This window comes from Emys orbicularis, chromosome 9 (genome assembly GCF_028017835.1).
Source record: "Emys orbicularis isolate rEmyOrb1 chromosome 9, rEmyOrb1.hap1, whole genome shotgun sequence".
NCBI classification, from domain to species: Eukaryota; Metazoa; Chordata; order Testudines; family Emydidae; genus Emys; species Emys orbicularis.
In genome coordinates, this window is record NC_088691.1 from 56548711 (window position 1) to 56566963 (window position 18253).

An 18253-nucleotide genomic window follows, 5' to 3' on the forward strand; every position below is an offset into this window, starting at 1 on the left:
GACCCAGTGACAGCGAGATGTCCTGGGCGCGGGGTCTCATGTTCTCAGAGAGGTCGGAGCTAGTGTCCGACTTCATGCCGTCACGGTAGTGCCGTAGCCTCCTCTCATGATTGATCTGCAGCTGCCTCTGGTACAGGTGGAGGAGAAGCTGCGAGGCGTTGAGAACTGCCACAACTGCAGCGATGGTCGCAGCGGGATCCATGCTCGCACTGCTGTGGCGTCCGCGCTGTCAGTAATCAGAAAAGCGCGCGAACTGATTTCCCGCCGGCGCTTTCAGGGAGGGAGGGAGGGAGGGCTTGAGTGACGGACGGATGACGACAGGCGCCCAAAAGCACCCTCGACACATTTTTTTACCCAGAAGGCATTTGGGGCTCGACCCAGAATTCCAATGGGCAGGGGGGACTGCGGGAACTGTGGGATAGCTGCCCACAGTGCACCGCTTCCAATGTCGACGCTTGCCCCGTTAGTGTGGACTCACAAAGTCTCACAAAGTCGAATTACTGTCCTTAGTGTGGACACACACGTTCGACTTAGTAATATCGATTCCACATAGTCGAATTAACTAAAATCGAAGTACTCTCGTAGTGTAGACAAGGCCTAACTTGAGTAATTTTGCATTATCTGCATACTTTGCCACTTCGCTGTTCATTTCCTTTTCCTGATCATTAATGAACATGTTGAACAGCAGATGTCCCAGAATGGAGTCTTGGGAGACTCTGTTGTTTACTTCTCTCCATTGGGCAAATTGACGATTTATTCCTACCCTTTGTTTCCTATCTTTTAACCAGTTACTGATCCATGAGAGGACCTTCTGTGTTAGCACATGACTGCTTAGTTTCCTTAAGAGCCTTTGTTCCCCAAATGACAAATATGATTTCCTGAACTCCAACCCCCCATACTCTTCTTGTGAACACTTTGACTGCTTCTCTTGTAATCCAGAGGTGGTACATTGTACCATCTGATCACTTGAGTTACATGGGGAGGATTTACACACAATCCCTAATGGTTCCTCCCCATCCTTTATAATATTAACATAGTTACTGTTCAGCTGTTAATTCTTGGTGACCCACAAGAAGTCTCTTCTGATTAATCTTTAGGTTACTCCTCAGGTATCAGAGTTCTCTTTTTCTGCTTCAATTCTGCCATTGCTAGTGCAGTCTCTAGTGTCATTTGTTTTTTCTTTTCCTTCACAGTCTGCCAAGACTTTTTCAGAATCTTATTCTTGGTTACTACCTCTGGAGTAATATCCTCTGGTATGGCTGAGGTTTGGATTTCTGACAGGAGTGTATTTTTTCCTCAGTTTAAGTCTCGTACTACATAATACCGATTTTGGAAGCCGAATTAGAGTTTAAATGGCAATCCCCATCTGGAGCAGATATCTGCTTCCCTGAGGGCTGCTGTAATTTCCCCCAACTCTCTCCTCTTTTTTAAGGTTAGGGCAGAGAGTTCATGGAAAAATTGCAGCTTGTGGCCTTTGAGTATGAGCTCTGAATGTTCTCTGGCTTTTTTCATAGTGATATTTTTTTGTCGATAATCATGGAATTTCAGAATGAGATCTCTGGGTCCATCACAATGCCCAGGCAGAGGAACAGCGCCCTGTGTGCTCTCTCCAAATTTACCTCTCCCAGAGAGCTCAGATTTAACAACTCCACAACTAAAGTTTTTCCTCCTTCAGCATTTTTAGGCAGCCTCTTAATTCTGAGATTGTTCTGTCTTGCTCTGTTTTCTATATCATCCAATTTAAGCTTCATCTCTCACTCTCTAGTCCGGGGTGGGCAAACTTTTTGGCTTGAGGGCCACATCAGGGAATAGAACTTGTATGGCAGGCCATGAATGCTCACAAAATTGGGGTTGGGGTGCAGGAGGGAGTGAGGGCTCTGGTTGGGGGTGCGGGCTCTGGGGTGGGGCGGGGATGAGGAGTTTGGGGTGTAGGAGGGTGCTGTGGGCTGGGACCAAGGGGTTCAGAGTGTGGGAGGGGGATCAAGTCTGTGGCAGGGGTGGGGGAAGGGGTTCAGGTTCCGGCTGGGGGTGCAGGCTCTGGGGTGGGGCTGGGGATGAGAGGTTTGGGGTGCAGGAGGGTGCTCCGCAGGGCCGGTGCAACCACTAGGCAAACTAGGCGGCTGCCTAGGGCGCCAAGATTTGGGGGCGCCAAAAAGCGGTGCCCCAAATTTTTTTTTTTACATTCCCTGCACAGAGGTGGTCCATGGCCGGGCCAGGGCAGGGTTTGCCTTGAGGGGCTCGGAGGACGCTGTGCAGGGAGCGGGTTCCACTCGCAGCTGCAGTGGGGCGGCCAGGGGCCCCGCACCTCAAGACCCAGCACTGGCCGGCGGCTGCAGTCACCATGGACACCGCGGGGCCCAACACGCCGGCCGCGCCACCTCCAGAGCCTGCCCACCCTCGGGCACCCGCCCCGCAGGCAACACTCCCCTCTTCCCCCAGACCCTTCCCCCTGTAACCCGCCCTGCAGCGCTCCTCTCTCCCCTCAGACCCTGCCCTCGGGCACCTGCCCCGCAGCGCTCCCCTCTCCACTCATAGAGCCTCCCCTTCCCCCTGCAACCCGCCCCGCAGCGCTCCCCTCTCCACCCATAGAGCCTCCCCTTCCCCCTGCAAACCGCCTCGCAGCGCTCCCCTCTCCCCCCAGACCCTGTCCTTGGGAACCCGTCCCGCAGCGCTCCCCTCTCCACCCATAGAGCCTCTCCTTCCCCCTGCAACCCACCTCGCAGTGCTCCCCTCTCCCCCCAGACCCTTCCCCCTGCAACCCACCTCGCAGCGCTCCCCTCTCCACCCATAGAACCTCTCCTTCCCCCTGCAGCCTGCCCCGCAGCGCTCCCCTCTCCCCCCCAGACCCTGCCCTCGGGCACCCGCCCCGCAGTGCTCCCCTCTCCCCCCAGACCCTGCCCTCGGGAACCTGCCCCACAGTGCTCCCCTCTCCATCCATAGAGCCTCTTCTTCCCCCTGCAACCTGCCCCGCAGCGCTCCCCTCTCCCCCCAGACCCTTCCCCCAGCAACCCGCCCCGCAGCGCTCCCCTCTCCACCCACAGAACCTGCCCCTTAGCACCTACCTCTGTGGGCGCCCTCTGCAACCGCGGGCCCTGCTGCCTCCCTCCGCCACGCCCCACATCACTGCCCACCCGCGCCCCCCCTGCCAGCCCCGAGCCGCCTCCTCCCCAAGCCCCCAAGATCTGTGCTCTGATCCCCAAAACAACCCTTTCCAGATCCATGGGGGGGGGGGGCAGGAGGGACTCTAGCCACGTGCAGGAGACCCAAGGCCATTTATTTTCATTAAATATGTAGACTAAATAATGAAATTAATACATTTTCAAGCCGAATGTGTATTAATTCTAATGAACAATGCCACATTATGCAGTATTGATTTTTGAAAGTTTATAATAAACGATGCTCTGGGGGGATGGTAGGGGGAAGGGGGGCTCAAGGTGGAAGTTTTGCCTAGGGTGCAAAATATCCTTGCACCGGCCCTGGTGCTCCGGGTTGTGATCAAGCGGTTTGGAGAGCAGGAGGGGGATCAGGGCTGGGGCAGGGGGTTAGGGCGTGGGGAGAGGCTCGGGGGTGCTGGCTCCGAGTGGTGCTTACCTCAAGCGGCTCCTGGAAGCAGTGGCATGTCCCTTCTCCAGCTCCTATGTGGAGGCGTGGCCAGGCGGCTCTGCATGCTGCCCCGTCTGCAGGCACCGCCCCTGCAGCTCCCATTGGAGTGCTTAGGAGCCGGAGTGGGGCCATGCCGTGGCTCATGCCGCTGCTTCCAGGAGCTGGGTGGTGTGGCCCCCAACACTGCGCCCCAGCCGGAGCGAGGCCGAGTCGTGTGGTGTGGCCCCTGACCCAGTGCCCCAGCGGGAGCTCACGGGCTGGCTTAAAATGGCTCGCAGGCTGGATCCAGCCCGCGTGCTGTAGTTTGCCTACCCCAGCTCTAGTCCATCGGTGCCAGGTGGCTCTGCAACTCTGTCACTCTCTCACATGCTTCTCTGATGCTAGTCTCTAGCACAGAGATGAACTCTTCCAAGTCAGTAACTTCCTTTTTTACTTCTAGAAGCTGGGTCATCAGATCAGTTGTCATGAGCTTAAACTCAGAGATCAACTCTAAAATGTCTGCTTTGGTGGCCATTTGGTTTTTTCCAGCCGTGGTATTTCTGCCTAATTTGGCTGTTGTGTGTTCACTTAGAGCCTGAGAGGGCTCTCCAGATTGTGAACCACAAACACTCTTCTTAGTAAGGGATCTTTTTCAGATTTTTTTTTTTTTTTTTTTTTAAGAATCCATTCTCTGCAGCTCTGATTTTGGGGGTAGAGGGGAGTTTAGTATGTTTAGGGGTCAATGGAGGCAGATTACTTTGCCTCAGAGCTCAGGCAGCCATGTTATTGCAATCCCCTGCTGGTCTTCATAATACATTTGACTTTAATTATGTGATCACAGTATGCAATCTGGGCAGCATGCAGTGTTGGTCTTCCTCACCCCTCCAATCCCCGTCCTCATTCCCAGAAATGGTTAAAACATTTTTGCTCAATTTAAGAAAAAAAAATCCCCTTGAGCAGCCCTAAAGAAATAAATTTGGGAATGTTACAAGGAGCTGAGGAAGAGTCCTTAGAATGGAAATGCATGGGCAGCCTTATTTTAAACATAGGCAGGCATTTCAACTGCATTATCATGTTTGGCTCACTGATTCTCATGATGCCATTGCCCATACAAGGTCATGTACTGGGAATTAGATCTGGTGTCTTATGTTTGGTACAGTATTAGTTAAGGTTACATATTCTCTCTAGTAATGATATTGACTCTTGTATTTGTTTTTATTGCAGGTGTCTCTCTTACCAGTTGGCAGAAACAGATTATTTCAGTTTGCTGTGGATTCCTCATTGTTATGTTGCAGCCAATTAGTATCTGTCTTTTTCAGCACAGAGCATCCCTCTCTAACATCCCAGGCCTGAAGAAGGAGAAAAAATATAAGGAAAAAAATAGTTGTTTTGTCATTTCTTTAGTCTGGGAGCTGGTGTGTGTTCTATAATGTCTCTTACTGAACCTCCCTGGACTATGAGAAGGGAAGTAATGGATGCTGTTTTTGTGGTCAGCAAAGTAATCTCTGCTTGGAGTACAATTTTAAGCAATATTATATAATCAAATCACCCTAAGTCAAACCTTATATGTGCTGCAGTTGCAGTTGCAATTTTACTGCAGATACTGCCCCAGACCTCACCAGGATTATAGACTTTACAGTTCAGAGTTTTCCCTGTAATTAAAAATTATTTTCTTAATCAATGGGATGAGACTGAAATAGGAATGTTTTCATTAAACCCAGCCTGGGTTTGAAGAGGCGGTTGGACCTTCTGAGTTTGTGGTGAATTTCAGAGCCTCGCTACCAAGGGGAATTCATGCTATGGCAGCAACCTATCAGCTTGTAGTCACTACTGTGAACTGTTACAGCAGTGTCGTGATAGACTGTCACTTTCAGCACACTGTGCATTACTGTACTGGGACCTGTCAGGTGTTCAAGCAAGGAGTTGCATGCATAGTGGCCCACCACAGTATTTGTGCAGAGCTACTTCGAGTCCCTGCATCTAATGTTAGAGGTGCAGATCTAGACCAGAGACTTTCGACTCCTGAAAATGGGCTAACTTTGGCTGGGAATGAAGACTATCAGCAGATCCTCCCAAGTAATCCAAGGCTCAAAAAGGGATCTTCAGTGCAAACCACCTGCAGTCTAAAAGATATCACCGGGGAAGCTATAAATCTTGCCAGTGGTAAAATAAAGGAATTTTCCTTTGAAAGGCTCAAAAACTCTTCCAGCCATGTGACCTACAGAAAGGGAAGGAAAGTGAGGTCAGAATCGTTCAACAGACGGTCATTTGATTTTGATCTGATTTATGGACACTTCAACAATGATGAGAACTGCCCTCCCTTTGGCTTGCTGCAGACTCCCTCAGCTGGGGAGAAATGGCAGGAGAGCTGCAATTCCTCAGAGGGAAATGTGAATACTGCCGCTTCCCTCTCCACCCAGGCCTTCTCTGAAGAGAGCTTTATCACCCAGATTTTGGAAAAGCACAAGCTGGACAGCTCTTCTGGTGGAGATATTAAAGTGTGTTTGGACATTCTGCTCAAATGCTCTGAGGACCTGAAAAAATGTACAGATATCATCAAGCACTGCATCAAAAAGAAAGCTTCAGGTGATATCAGTGCGGGAAATGATAATGACCCCTTGGCCAGCTCTGAGATGATCTATAGGAATTTGATGACTAGGTTTTCTTCCTACCTGAAAAAGCTCCCCATTGAACTAAAGCAGCCCAGTCACGTGGAACTCGGTGACTTGGCAGAATTGGTTACTAGTTTGCATGGGTTGCAGCAGGCTCCCTTTTCCCCAATATTTGGCAATGAGCAACCTCCTAGGTATGAGGATATTGTGCATTTGCCATCCGCCATAACAAGACCCTCTCTTACTGTAGAACTGCAAGATGGCCAGCATGAGATTGGCACCACTAGCACCCCAAAACCTATCCAAACTAACACTGGGGGCTTTACCTCAGACTCCTTGCACAGCAGCACCCAGCAGAACAACTCAAGAACTGTGAAAAATGCTTGTACTGTACCTCAGTTACTAACTGTAAGCCCTTCCAATTGTGTGTCCTCCACAGAAACGCTATACATTGAAGAGGAGTCAGATGGGGAGATAGCACTAGGCAAGGGAAAGAGGGCAGAACATAAAGGTAGCTGGGAGAGTTTAGAGAGCAGCCAACAGAAAACTGGAAGCCCAGATCTTACTGTAGTCCTTAAAGAGGTACCTGCCAGAGTTCATGCTGAAGCTGTTGCCGAGACCTCTGGGAAAATCACCTTTATAGAACCAGTCTCAGATTCTCTTATGAACGATTCCAGGGCTAGCACCTCTTCAGGAGAACAAAGAGAATCAAGGAAAAACAACCAGGATGAGATAGATAAGCTGCTGTTGGACTTGGAGCACTTTTCACAGAAAATGGAGAGCGCACTGAAGGAGCCCATCATGAAGGAGAACGATCCTGGATTTCTGAAGGGCTTTGGCCAAGAGGGTGGGAAGGTACTACCACTAGCTCTTGAAACCAAAAATAAAGTCGGTTTATTCCCTGACAAAAACTCTACTTCCCCTTTGTCAAAGACCGTGGAAACTAATGGCCACAAAATGGAGGAAGACGACAAAGCCCTTCTACTGCGTATCCTGGAAAGTATCGAGGATTTTGCCCAAGAACTGGTGGAATGCCACATGGGCAAAGGAAATTTATCCAAAGAGAAGGAAATGATGCAAATTCTTCAGGAAACCTTGACCACTCCCTCACAGTCCTTCCCAGCTGTACAGAGAAGTTGTATGGGTGCTACTACCAAAGACACTGTCCCCACATTGATTCAGCAGCCCCCAGAGGTGATCAAGGTAAGACATCAAAGCCTATGGTTAGAAAATGAGTGAAAGGGACACTGGAAACTATGAACAACATGTGAGTGTTGAATGAATGTGTGTACTAATGAGAAAGGACATATCTGATTTACTGAATACAATGTGAACACGGATTGAACAGTGGCTTTTAAAAAAAACCCAAATGTATCGCAATTTTAATCTGAGATCATCTCTTCCTCATTGCAGAAGAGCCTTTCTCCTTGATGGTAGTTCTGGGGTTGGTTCTGCTTGCAGTGTCCTGTAAGTGGGCCATTTATACCTGGAGGGGAAAGGAAACTTGGTGGCTAAACAAATCACCCATGGAAGCAAGAAATGAGCACCTACAAAACCTTGCCCTGGGCCTGGATGAGCCAGAGGAGCCTCCCTTACCAGTCCTGAGTGCTGGTGTGCCCTCTGCCTCAATGCAGAGCCCACAGGCTGGCCTTACCCTGCTTTTCTCCATTCCCCCGGAGCAGGAGAGCCAGCACCACCACCACCCCTGGAAAAGGGGGCAGAAGCTGGTGAGAGGCAGTTTCTTTTACTCTCTCTTCCAAGGACGAGGAGCCAGCATGGAGTCTGGCATTTTTGCAGTGGGGATTCGGGAGCAGGGAATCCAACACACTGGCAGCCAGTTTCACTGCAGGTGTGCTGTGAAGCCAAGTGTGGATCTGCCCAGGAGATGGTGATGGCTCGGAACCTGTTGGGAAGGAAGGAGGGGCCTCAGTTGCTTGTACAAGCTTTGTGGCCTTGCATTTGCATTAGGGGTTGAATTTTCAAAACTGCTCAGGGTCAGATTTCCAAGTGCTCAGGATACACAGGCAGGGCCAAACTTTCCAGAGCCCGCCTCCCATTTAGGCACCTAAGTAAGGGGCCAGGTTTCCAACAGTGCTCAGTGCCCAGTAGTGCCAATGGGAGCTTATGGACAGCTTTTTTTTTTTTTTTTTTTTAGAAGAGCTCTGCACCCAAATTGTCCCCCAAGGCTCTGTGCTTTTTTTCTTTTGGAGCATGTAGCTACCTGCTATGGTGCTGACAGGGGAGGGGAGCTCTTCTGACTCTGGCTGTGAGTGCCAAAATCTTTTTTAGACCTCAGACCCTCCGACTGTTTTTTAGTATTTCTTCAGGCAGCTCTGCTAATAGCAGGCTACAAACAGAATCTTGTCTGATATCACTAGCAAGGGAGAAAGACTCCTTCCTGCAAGAGAGGGAAGAATCAGTCAGGACCCAAACTCTCAGAAATAAATGTTGGTCTTACCCTTGTCTGACCCTTATTTATTTATTTACAAAGCAACGCCAGTGGAAAGAGTCTAGTTGCTCTTCAATTATGAATTTTAAACAAAACCATGTTTGATCTTTATTGCTCCTTACTGATGTATAAAGATAGCAACAACTTTTTTTTTTCATTTGAAGGAAAATTTTCTGGCGTTTTGTTTGTTTGTTTTGTTTTTTCCAGCCTGAGGAATGTGTGTCCTGGACATCCCTCTTTTCATGGGGGACTGTGGCAGTCTTTGGAAAGCTGGAACATGGCTGTTGCCAGAGTCTAAAACCTGAGCCACTGCTCTCTCAGTCAGGGTGAACATGCAACCTCCTCATTTGAGCCTGGGAGAGCTAAAGAATTAGTTTGACCCTTCAGGGATGTCACCTTTCTATTTTCCAAAGATTTCTGAAGTCCCCCCAGGAAAAAAAGGGATGTCAGGACTTGGTATTACAGAAACAGAAAGCACAATGCTAAAACATGGATGCTGTCTTTGTACATCATGAAGAGAGCAGTAAACAACACAATTTTGTTGCTGTTGCTTTGCAGTTGTCCTGTCATAACATGGTGATATTTTAACTAACTATGGGGAGGCAGTAAATGTTGCAACCAGTTTCCATAATAAAGCTCTATTTTAGCTCCTCCCCTCCCCCGCATGACTTTGGTTTGGAAAATTTTGTTTAGCTGACAATTGCCAGGTTTCATCTGAAGACAAAGGAAACTGTTTCAGGAAAGCCCTTGTTGTACTAAGTGAGGCAACTGTAAAATGGGGATAACCATGTTTACTCACTTCTCTAAAGTGCTTTGAGATCTCCAGATGAAAAAGCACTAGGTAACTGCAAAGCTAAGAACCACATCTTTCAGATGGGGTGACTGGCACAGCAAGGTTTAGTGAATTGGCTGGGAGGCACTGTGGCTATGGAGCCAAGCACTTTATTAGGTTTTGGCTATGCAGTCAAGCGCTTTTTACCCATAATCTGAGTTAAAACAGAGTGTGCCCACATGCTGGTGGCCCGTTTAGCAACAGTATCTCCGGAACATATGTATCTTTTCAGATATCCATTGAACAAAGCTTGGACTGCGTGGGAACCCTTATTAATTTGTTTAGCACTACTCCCTCCTTTTATTGAATAATCTAGAAACCAATCCACCCCACTTAAGTAAGACTTTAAAAACTGCCTTCACTTACCTACACAAATTCAAAACTGAAAGATGTAAACAATGAACAAAAACCCGCAAGTGCTGAGAAATTCCAAAAACGCCAATCACTTTGTACCAGACCCTCAGCTGGTATGAACTAGTGTAGCTGCATTGAATTCTATGCTGGTTTATGCCAGTTGAAGAGATGGCCATTTGTTTAAGAAAACAGTTAAGGTTACAGTATTTAAAAACAAGGAAATGAACAGTTAAGGGCTTCATCAATCTTACACTGTGTATGTAACAAACGCACATTATTCTTATTATAGGCAGGGCTGGTACCACTCAGTCTTATTAAGTTTGCCCAACACTTCCCATTATAAAACCCTGTTTTCAATTTGACTTATAACTTTGCCAAATGTTAACTGTTTTGGCTGAAATGTTCTGTGCGGGATGTCTGCCTTAGGCTGAATGTTTTTGGAAATTTTCAGTTAAAATGATTCAGCTGTTTCCGAGAATGAGGATAGAGACAAATGCATACTTTGCAATGTTAAAAAAATTCTGACATTTTCTTTGCAAAGCTCTTGTGCCCCATGCTCCGGAGTAGGCCCATGAAAGTTGGCAAGGGATGGCCTTTGTGTCAGGGATGTGCCTTTTGCTATCCCAGTGAAAATTCACCAAAATGTAGCTAAGTTATACAACTTTGAAAAATCTCAGTTTGCACATGCTCATTAGAGACTTGTTTGATTTTAGTAGTTAAATATCCGAAAATTCCGTCCTCATTGAGCACAGCTTCTACATGTGACCAGAGTGTGCATGTGCCATCACCACAGAACAACTGAATATGCTCCAACCCCAGGCTACAGGGGCAAAGTAGGACTTCCCTGTAATTGCTGCTCCAGGCCAGGATGGGTCCAGACACCAGAACTGGGTCTTAGAGCAGGGAGGCTGTTTCTCCTGTGCTCTCAATGGCATCCCTGCTGGGCCCAGGTAGTGTGGAGAAGCAGCTGCCTGAATTGAATGGAGAGGGGACAGGAACCAGACCTGGGGAGGCTGAGTTGGAGGGTTCATGAAATAGATTGGGAAAAGGAGCCTGCGTGGAGGTGTCTGAGATTGGAGGCTGGTGGGGGAGCGGGGGGACACTGGGACTGGAAATTCATGGGGATCCTGGAACAGAGAGCCAGAGAGGGAAATCAGGTGTGGATATAGGGAATACTGAAATTGGATGAGGACCTGTGAGGGAGACAGGACTAGCTAGGCAAGGTGACAGAACCAATGAAGTGAGGGTAAGGAGATGGGGAGGGGGAAAGGAGATATCAGACAAGGAGCTGGAGTCGGGGAGGAGAACTGGGATTGTCTTGGTAAAGAGACTGGGACAGAGTGCCAGTGGCAGAGGGGGGGTGCACTGAGATTGGATAAGAAGCCTGGAGAGGGAGATTGAAACTGGGAGCCAGTGGAAATGGGGAATGTCAAGCCAGGGGTTGACTGGAGGATGGGGCAGGAGATAGAGACTGTGGTGTGAAGGGTAGACTGGGAATGGCTGGGCGAGGAAACTGGGACTGGGATAAGAAACCCAAGGAGTAGAGAGTGGGACTGGCTTGGTGAGGAGAATAGGACTGGCATGAGGAGCTAGGAATGGGGAAGAGATCGGACTGGGACAGGGAGAGGTTGTAGGTGATAGGGCAGAAGAGTCTCTGCCCACTAGAGAACGCTCCCCTCCAGAGCATGAAATGGAACCCAAGATCCCTGAGTCTCATTTTTCCTCTGCTGTTACAAATATCTGTGAAACCCACTGGCAAAGTGTCCTTGGCCTCTCTAGTGCTGGTCCACATAGAAGGTAACAACCTACTATTGCTATCAGTTAGTCCATTAGTTCTGTGGGGGGGATCTAATGGTTGCAACTCTGCTGATGTCCCACGTGGGTGTTAATATGATGTCACATGATGGAATTTGTTCAGTTTGCTTTTTTTAAAACCTGAAAAATTGCAGAATGTTAAAAGATTATTAAGGTTGCAAAGTCAAGCACTCAACAATTAGGTTATACCAGATTTTTCTTCAAATGATGGTCACTATTGTATTCCATTGAGGATTATGCATTTGCACCATGCTCCCAGAGCTGGAGAATTTGAAACTTGTGTCTGTTGGCCCACGCATGTGCCCTGCCTCATCTCATGCTCCCATCTGAGGTGAGAAAGGACAGGGCGGACTGACCACATCTCCAGTTCCTTCTCACCGCCACCTGGTCCGGGTCAGAACTTTCAGTGTCCTCATCTCTGATGCACTTCTAAAAAAGATAGTTGTACATAGTTTTATGAGTTTTATAGTAGATTTACCAGTTTTATTTTTATCTTAGTTCTGATAGTTAATAGTTTTAGTGCTTGTTTTTAGATAAACTTTGGGGTTTTCACCCCTCCTCCCCCATATCTACATGCAGGTACTGGACTATGCGGAGGACTCCAGGCTTCAAAGTCTGAGCCTCCTCCCCACGATTCTTCTCAATTAGCAACAACCACCAATGCTGCCTCTTCTGCCTGGGGGAAGCCCACATTGCGGTCATGTCTAGTATTTGCCAGTCCTTCCCCAGCCACATCCGAGAAGACCAGGCACTTCACCTCTGGAAGCATCTCATGGAGCTCTCCATGAGACCGCACTCGGACCCAGGCCAGGGAACTCCCCCGTTCATCAGCTTGATTCAGTGAAGAGCGCACCTCCCACTACCACATCTGACTCCGGTGCCAGCAGAACCATCTCCACAGACCCCAGAGGTGCCAGGGCTATGAACTGCCAAGCCTAGAGGTGCCGGGCTCAGCACTGGCACACCCTGGCACAAATTAAGCACCGGGACTAAGCCTTCCTCCAAATCAAAGAAGATGGATGCTCCTTCCACCTGCTTGGCCCAAGGGGATGGAGTATGTGCTAAGTCTGATAGGCACGAGAAAAAGACCCATAAGCAATGGGATCCAGTGGTTCCAGGCACTGATACAATGGTACCACCATCTCCGGCACCCCACAAAACACGGGACCCTCCCTTACCGGGAAAGACCCCAGCGCCGGTACCAATACTTGGGAGAGAGAGAGTGCCTCTCACATCAATCCAGGACAGTGGCTGAGCCTCAGGATGTATTTGCCTTCCAGATCCAGAGTCACCCCCTCCATAGGGTCCCTCCACTTCTAGAGAGATCATATCTCCACCAAGGGACATGCCTCTGATATGGGATCCCTCTCCCTCTACATGGATAAGCTACACTTTTCCACCAGCTCTGACGGTACTGCAATTGGAACTGGAATTCACCTTCTCCTCTTCCAATGAATCAGAACTGGAAGAGCCACCTTTATCATACCATTCGTAAGCGCCATCACGGAGACCATCACATCCCTGGCAACATCTACCCCTCAGTCACCATGGAGCCATTGGTACCCCATTCTGTGGGGACTCCCACAACCTCCATCTGATCCAGCTTATTGGCCATATTGGGGACCCTGGACACAATATTACCCCTTGGAACCTGCCCAGGCGATGAGGAAACCATCACCTGCCTCCCCCTCAAGGGTACCAAGCAGATCCAGTGGTGGAGGGAGAACCTTTTAGCCTAGTCCCAGCAGTTCCACTAGAACTGGCAATATTCCCTTCCTCATCTCCAGATGAGGAGGTGACTACAGCATCCCCTCCCCCACCGGATGATTTCAGACAATTTCAGGAGCTGTTATGGAAAATTGCACAGGAACCCCAAATTTCTCCAGAAGAAATCCAAGACTGCCAGCACAAGCTGCTGGATATCCTCCACACCTTGGGGCCAGTGAGAATTGTGTTACCAATTAATGAAGCCATTCTGGAGCCTGCCAGAACAGTGTGGGACACCCCTGCTACATGCACAGCTATCCCCAAGGGAGCAGAAAAATGCTACTATGTTCCTGCCAAAGGTTTTGAGTTTCTTTTTTCCCATGCACTTCCAAATTCCCTAATCGTCCAGGCTGTGACAGTATTTTCATCATCTAGGCTGCAATTCAGGATTGTGAATTATCAGGCATACTAGCCAAATATGACTTCCTGAATTACAGTAAATTCAAGGAATTTACGGATAGCCATCCACAGCACAATAGTACTAATTTTCAGGCACTTATTGAAGAAGGGAAGTTTGTGGTAAGAACTGCCCTCCAATCTGCGGTAGGTGCAGCAGATACCTCCTCCAGGACCATGGCTACGGCCATAGTCACGCATAGGGAGTCTTGGTGCCATTCTTCTGGTTTTCCTAGGGAGATACAGAACACTATTGAAGACCTCCCTTTCGACAAATTCCATCTTTTTAACCAGAAGACAGATGAATTGCTCCATATGCTAAAGGATTCCAGGGCCACTCTTCGCTCGTTGGGCATCTACACTCCTGCCCTGAAATGAACATTACAGTGCCAGTCATCCCCCCGATGCTACAGGTCTTATCAAGTATATTCACAGAGACCTTTTGAGCATCCAAGGAAATGTCAAAAGGCACAGAGGTCTCGCTGTCCAGCGCCCCCCTTGCAGGCTTCAACATCAAAGATACAGCCTTCAGCCATGAGGTATTCCTGATGCAAGCCTGAGAGCTGCCAACCACTATGCCTACCACCTCACGACTCCTACTCCCTTTGGGGATCATTTAGCACTCTTTTCCCACACTTGGAATGCAATAACAATGGACAGATGGGTGTCGAACGTCATCCAACATGGCTATATGATCGAATTTGTTACAGTACCTCCTCCAAAACCCCCTCCATGCCCCCCTTCAGGGACCACTCTCATGACAGTATTCTCATCCAAGAGGTGAACTTCTTGTTATAACAGGGAGAAATAGAACCCTCATCCCAAGAAGAAAGGTTGGTGGATATCAGTTCTCAGTCTCTGACACCTCAATCATTTCATCCCCAAACTCAAGTTTTGTACGGTCACACTGGCAGCCAGAATTCCATCCTTAGAGAAAGGCATGTAGTTTATGGCTCTCCATATGAAGGGCGCTTACTTTCACATCGATATTCATCCTGCCCACAGACATTTCCTGAGATTTACAGTGAGTTCCCAACATTTCCAATATGGAGTCCTCCCCTTTGGGTTAGCTGATGCTCCCAGTGTCTTCACCAAAGTATTTTCTGTCATAGCGGCCTATGTCAGGAGTTACGACATCCTTATATTTCCGTATCTCGACAATTGGCTCCTAGCCATGGGATCCAGACAAGAAGTCCACGCATCAACCTCTATGTTACTCAACCTCCTTTTCTCTCTCGGAGTCAGTGTCAATGTCAAGAAATCAATCCTTGACCCCACACAGTCTCTGGATTTCATCAGGGCTTTGACCAGTTTGGTGACAGCATGAGCTTACTTGCCCATGGACAGATTCCACACAATGAGTGGCATTATAACATAATAGTGAACAACTTGTCTGTCCCCCCTTGGCCACATAGCTTCATGTATCTATGTGGCCTTTACTGCCTCCAGATGTGGCTCCAGTCCATTTACTCGCCAAACCGCCACTTCACAGACTTCATGCTGATAGTCCCCACCAAAGTACTGTCATCCCTCCAGTGTTGGACAGACCCACATCATGTATGCGTGGGGGTTCCCTTTCTTCCCTCCTCCCAGAAAGGCAATCATCACTGATGGATCCTGGTGGGCTGGGGAGCCCACCTGGATGACCTCATGACTCAAGGAATATGGACTCCCTGAGAATTCAGGATGCACATAAACATCCTGGAACTCTGAGTTGTGAGAGAGGCTTGCCAATCCTTTCTTCTGTTTGTACAGTTCCATCATGTTCCCATCATGTCAGACACCTGTAAAGCAAATAGGTCTCTGGTCGAGGTCCCCCATTTGGCGAACATGTCTTCTATGTCAACAAACAGGGAGGAACGAGATCGGCCGTGCTGTGCGCAGAGGCAGTTAATCTCTGGAATTGGTGCATCAACCATCAGATCCTCTTGTCTGCAGCCTATCGTCCCAGGACATAGAATGTTCTCATGGACTCGCTCAGCAGACATTTTGCAATCGATCATGAACGGGAACTTCACGATTTGGCAGTACATGGCATCTTCACCCAATGAGGGACCCCGACCAGAGACTTATTCGCTTCAAAGATGATCAGTGAATGCAAGACATACTGCTAAAGGGGAGAACTCGGTCACCACTCCCAGGGCGACACCCTCCTACTCTTTAACAGCCTCCTGTCAAGTAATTTCAATAATGTATAAATCTCCCCAGCAATCCATAGGTGATAGAAAAAAATAAAATGCAATTAGTTTTGGAAAATTAGAATGTAATACATTGTGAAGAAATAGCCCAAAACACTCATGCTCAATGGGACAAAACACCTGGCACCTGAAACCTCTAAGGCAGCGACTGCTAATGGGAATACCAGTGCTGTTAGGGTGTTGTGGCAGTTCACTTGGGTTTGGAACCAGCGGAAGCCGCTGCCCATTTAATCTGTATGGAATGCTTTGATCAGCCCCAGCCACGTAGGAATTGGGTTGCAGCTATATCCAGCGACAGCAGCTTCATTCATCCACCTTCAGGATTGGGCCTCCAGGTTTAGGTGTGAGTGAATGACTGCATTTTGATGGGTAAATAAGAGATCTCTTACATTTGGCATCTCTCAACTCATCCTTTAAGCGGGGCCACTTACAGTGAAGAGTTGCCTCAAAGGTTAGAAATGCATTCTGATCTGTTGACCCAGAAAATTTGATGAGCAGGGTTTATTCTGGTGACTGATGTGGGCTTTGCCCTGTAGCTCAGCAGAGCTAATAGGGGATCTCTCTGCTGCATAAGAACATAACATAAGAACGGCCGTACCGGGTCTAACCAAAGGTCCATCTAGCCCAGTATCCTGTCTACCGACAGTGGCCAATGCCAGGTGCCCCAGAGGGAGTGGACCAACAGGCAATGATCAAGTGATCTCTTTCCTGCCATCCATCTCCATCCTCTGACAAACAGAGGCTAGGGACACCATTCCTTACCCATCCTGGCTAATAGCCATTAATGGACTTAACCACCATGAATTTATCCAGTTCTCTTTTAAACGCTGTTATAGTCCTAGCCTTCACAACCTCCTCAGGTAAGGAGTTCCACAAGTTGACTGTGCGCTGCGTGACGAAGAACTTCCTTGTATTTGTTTTAAACCTGCTGCCTATTAATTTCATTTGGTGACCCCTAGTTCTTGTATTATGAGAATAAGTAAATAACTTTTCCTTATCCACTTTCTCCACATCACTCATGATTTTATATACCTCTATCATATCCCCTCTTTTCCAAGCTGAAGAGTCCTAGCCTCTTTAATCTCTCCTCATATGGGACCCGTTCCAAACCCCTAATCATTTTAGTTGCCCTTTTCTGAACCTTTTCTAGTGCCAGTAGATCTTTTTTTAGATGAGGAGACCACATCTGTACGCAGTATTCGAGATGTGGGCGTACCATCGATTTATATAAGGGCAATAATATATTCTCAGTCTTATTCTCTATCCCCTTTTTAATGATCCCTAACATCCTGTTTTCTTTTTTGACTCCCTCTGCACACTGCGCGGACATCTTCAGAGAACTATCCACAATGACTCCAAGATCTTTTTCCTGACTTGTTGTAGCTAAATTAGCCCCCATCATATTGTATGTATAGTTGGGGTTGTTTTTTCCAATGTGCATTACTTTACATTTATCCACATTAAATTTCATTTGCCATTTTGTTGCCCAATCACTTAGTTTTGTGAGATCTTTTTGAAGTTCATCACAGTCTGCTTTGGTCTTAACTATCTTGAGCAGTTTAGTATCATCTGCAAACTTTGCCACCTCACTGTTTACCCCTTTCTCCAGATCATTTATAAATAAGTTGAATAGGATTGGTCCGAGGACTGACCCTTGGGGAACACCACTAGTTACCCCTCTCCATTCTTAGAATTTACCATTAATTCCTACCCTTTGTTCCCGGTCTTTTAACCAGTTCTCAATCCATGAAAGGACCTTCCTTTTTATCCCATGACAACTTACTTTACTTAAGAGCCTTTGGTGAGGGACCTTGTCAAAGGCTTTGTGGAAATCTAAATACACTATGTCCACTGGATCCCCCTTGTCCACATGTTTGTTGACCCCTTCAAAGAACTCTAATAGATTAGTAAGACATGATTTCCCTTTACAGAAACCATGTTGACTATTGCTCAACAGTTTATGTTTTTCTATGTGTCTGACAATTTTATACTTAACTATTGTTTCGACTAATTTGCCCGGTACCGACGTTAGACTTACCGGTCTGTAATTGCCGGGATCACCTCTAGAGCCCTTTTTAAATATTGGCGTTACATTAGCTAACTTCCAGTCATTGGGTACAGAAGCCGATTTAAAGGACAGGTTACAAACCTTAGTTAATAGTTCCGCAACTTCACATTTGAGTTATTTCAGAACTCTTGGGTGAATGCCATCTGGTCCCAGTGACATGTTAATGTTAAGTTTATCAAT

At 47.8% G+C, this 18253-nt stretch overlaps 1 protein-coding gene across 2 annotated transcripts in view; it reads left to right on the forward strand.

Annotated features, from left to right (window-relative positions):
- The first annotated feature begins 5381 nt into the window (after window positions 1-5381).
- The window catches only part of PPP2R3A (protein phosphatase 2 regulatory subunit B''alpha), a 121112-nt gene continuing 108240 nt past the window's right edge, over window positions 5382-18253 (forward strand). For both annotated transcript variants that reach the window (XM_065410883.1, XM_065410882.1), the window contains exon 1: window positions 5382-7397. In XM_065410883.1, coding sequence (XP_065266955.1) covers window positions 5382-7397 — 2016 coding nt within the window. The remainder of the gene's footprint in view (window positions 7398-18253) is intronic.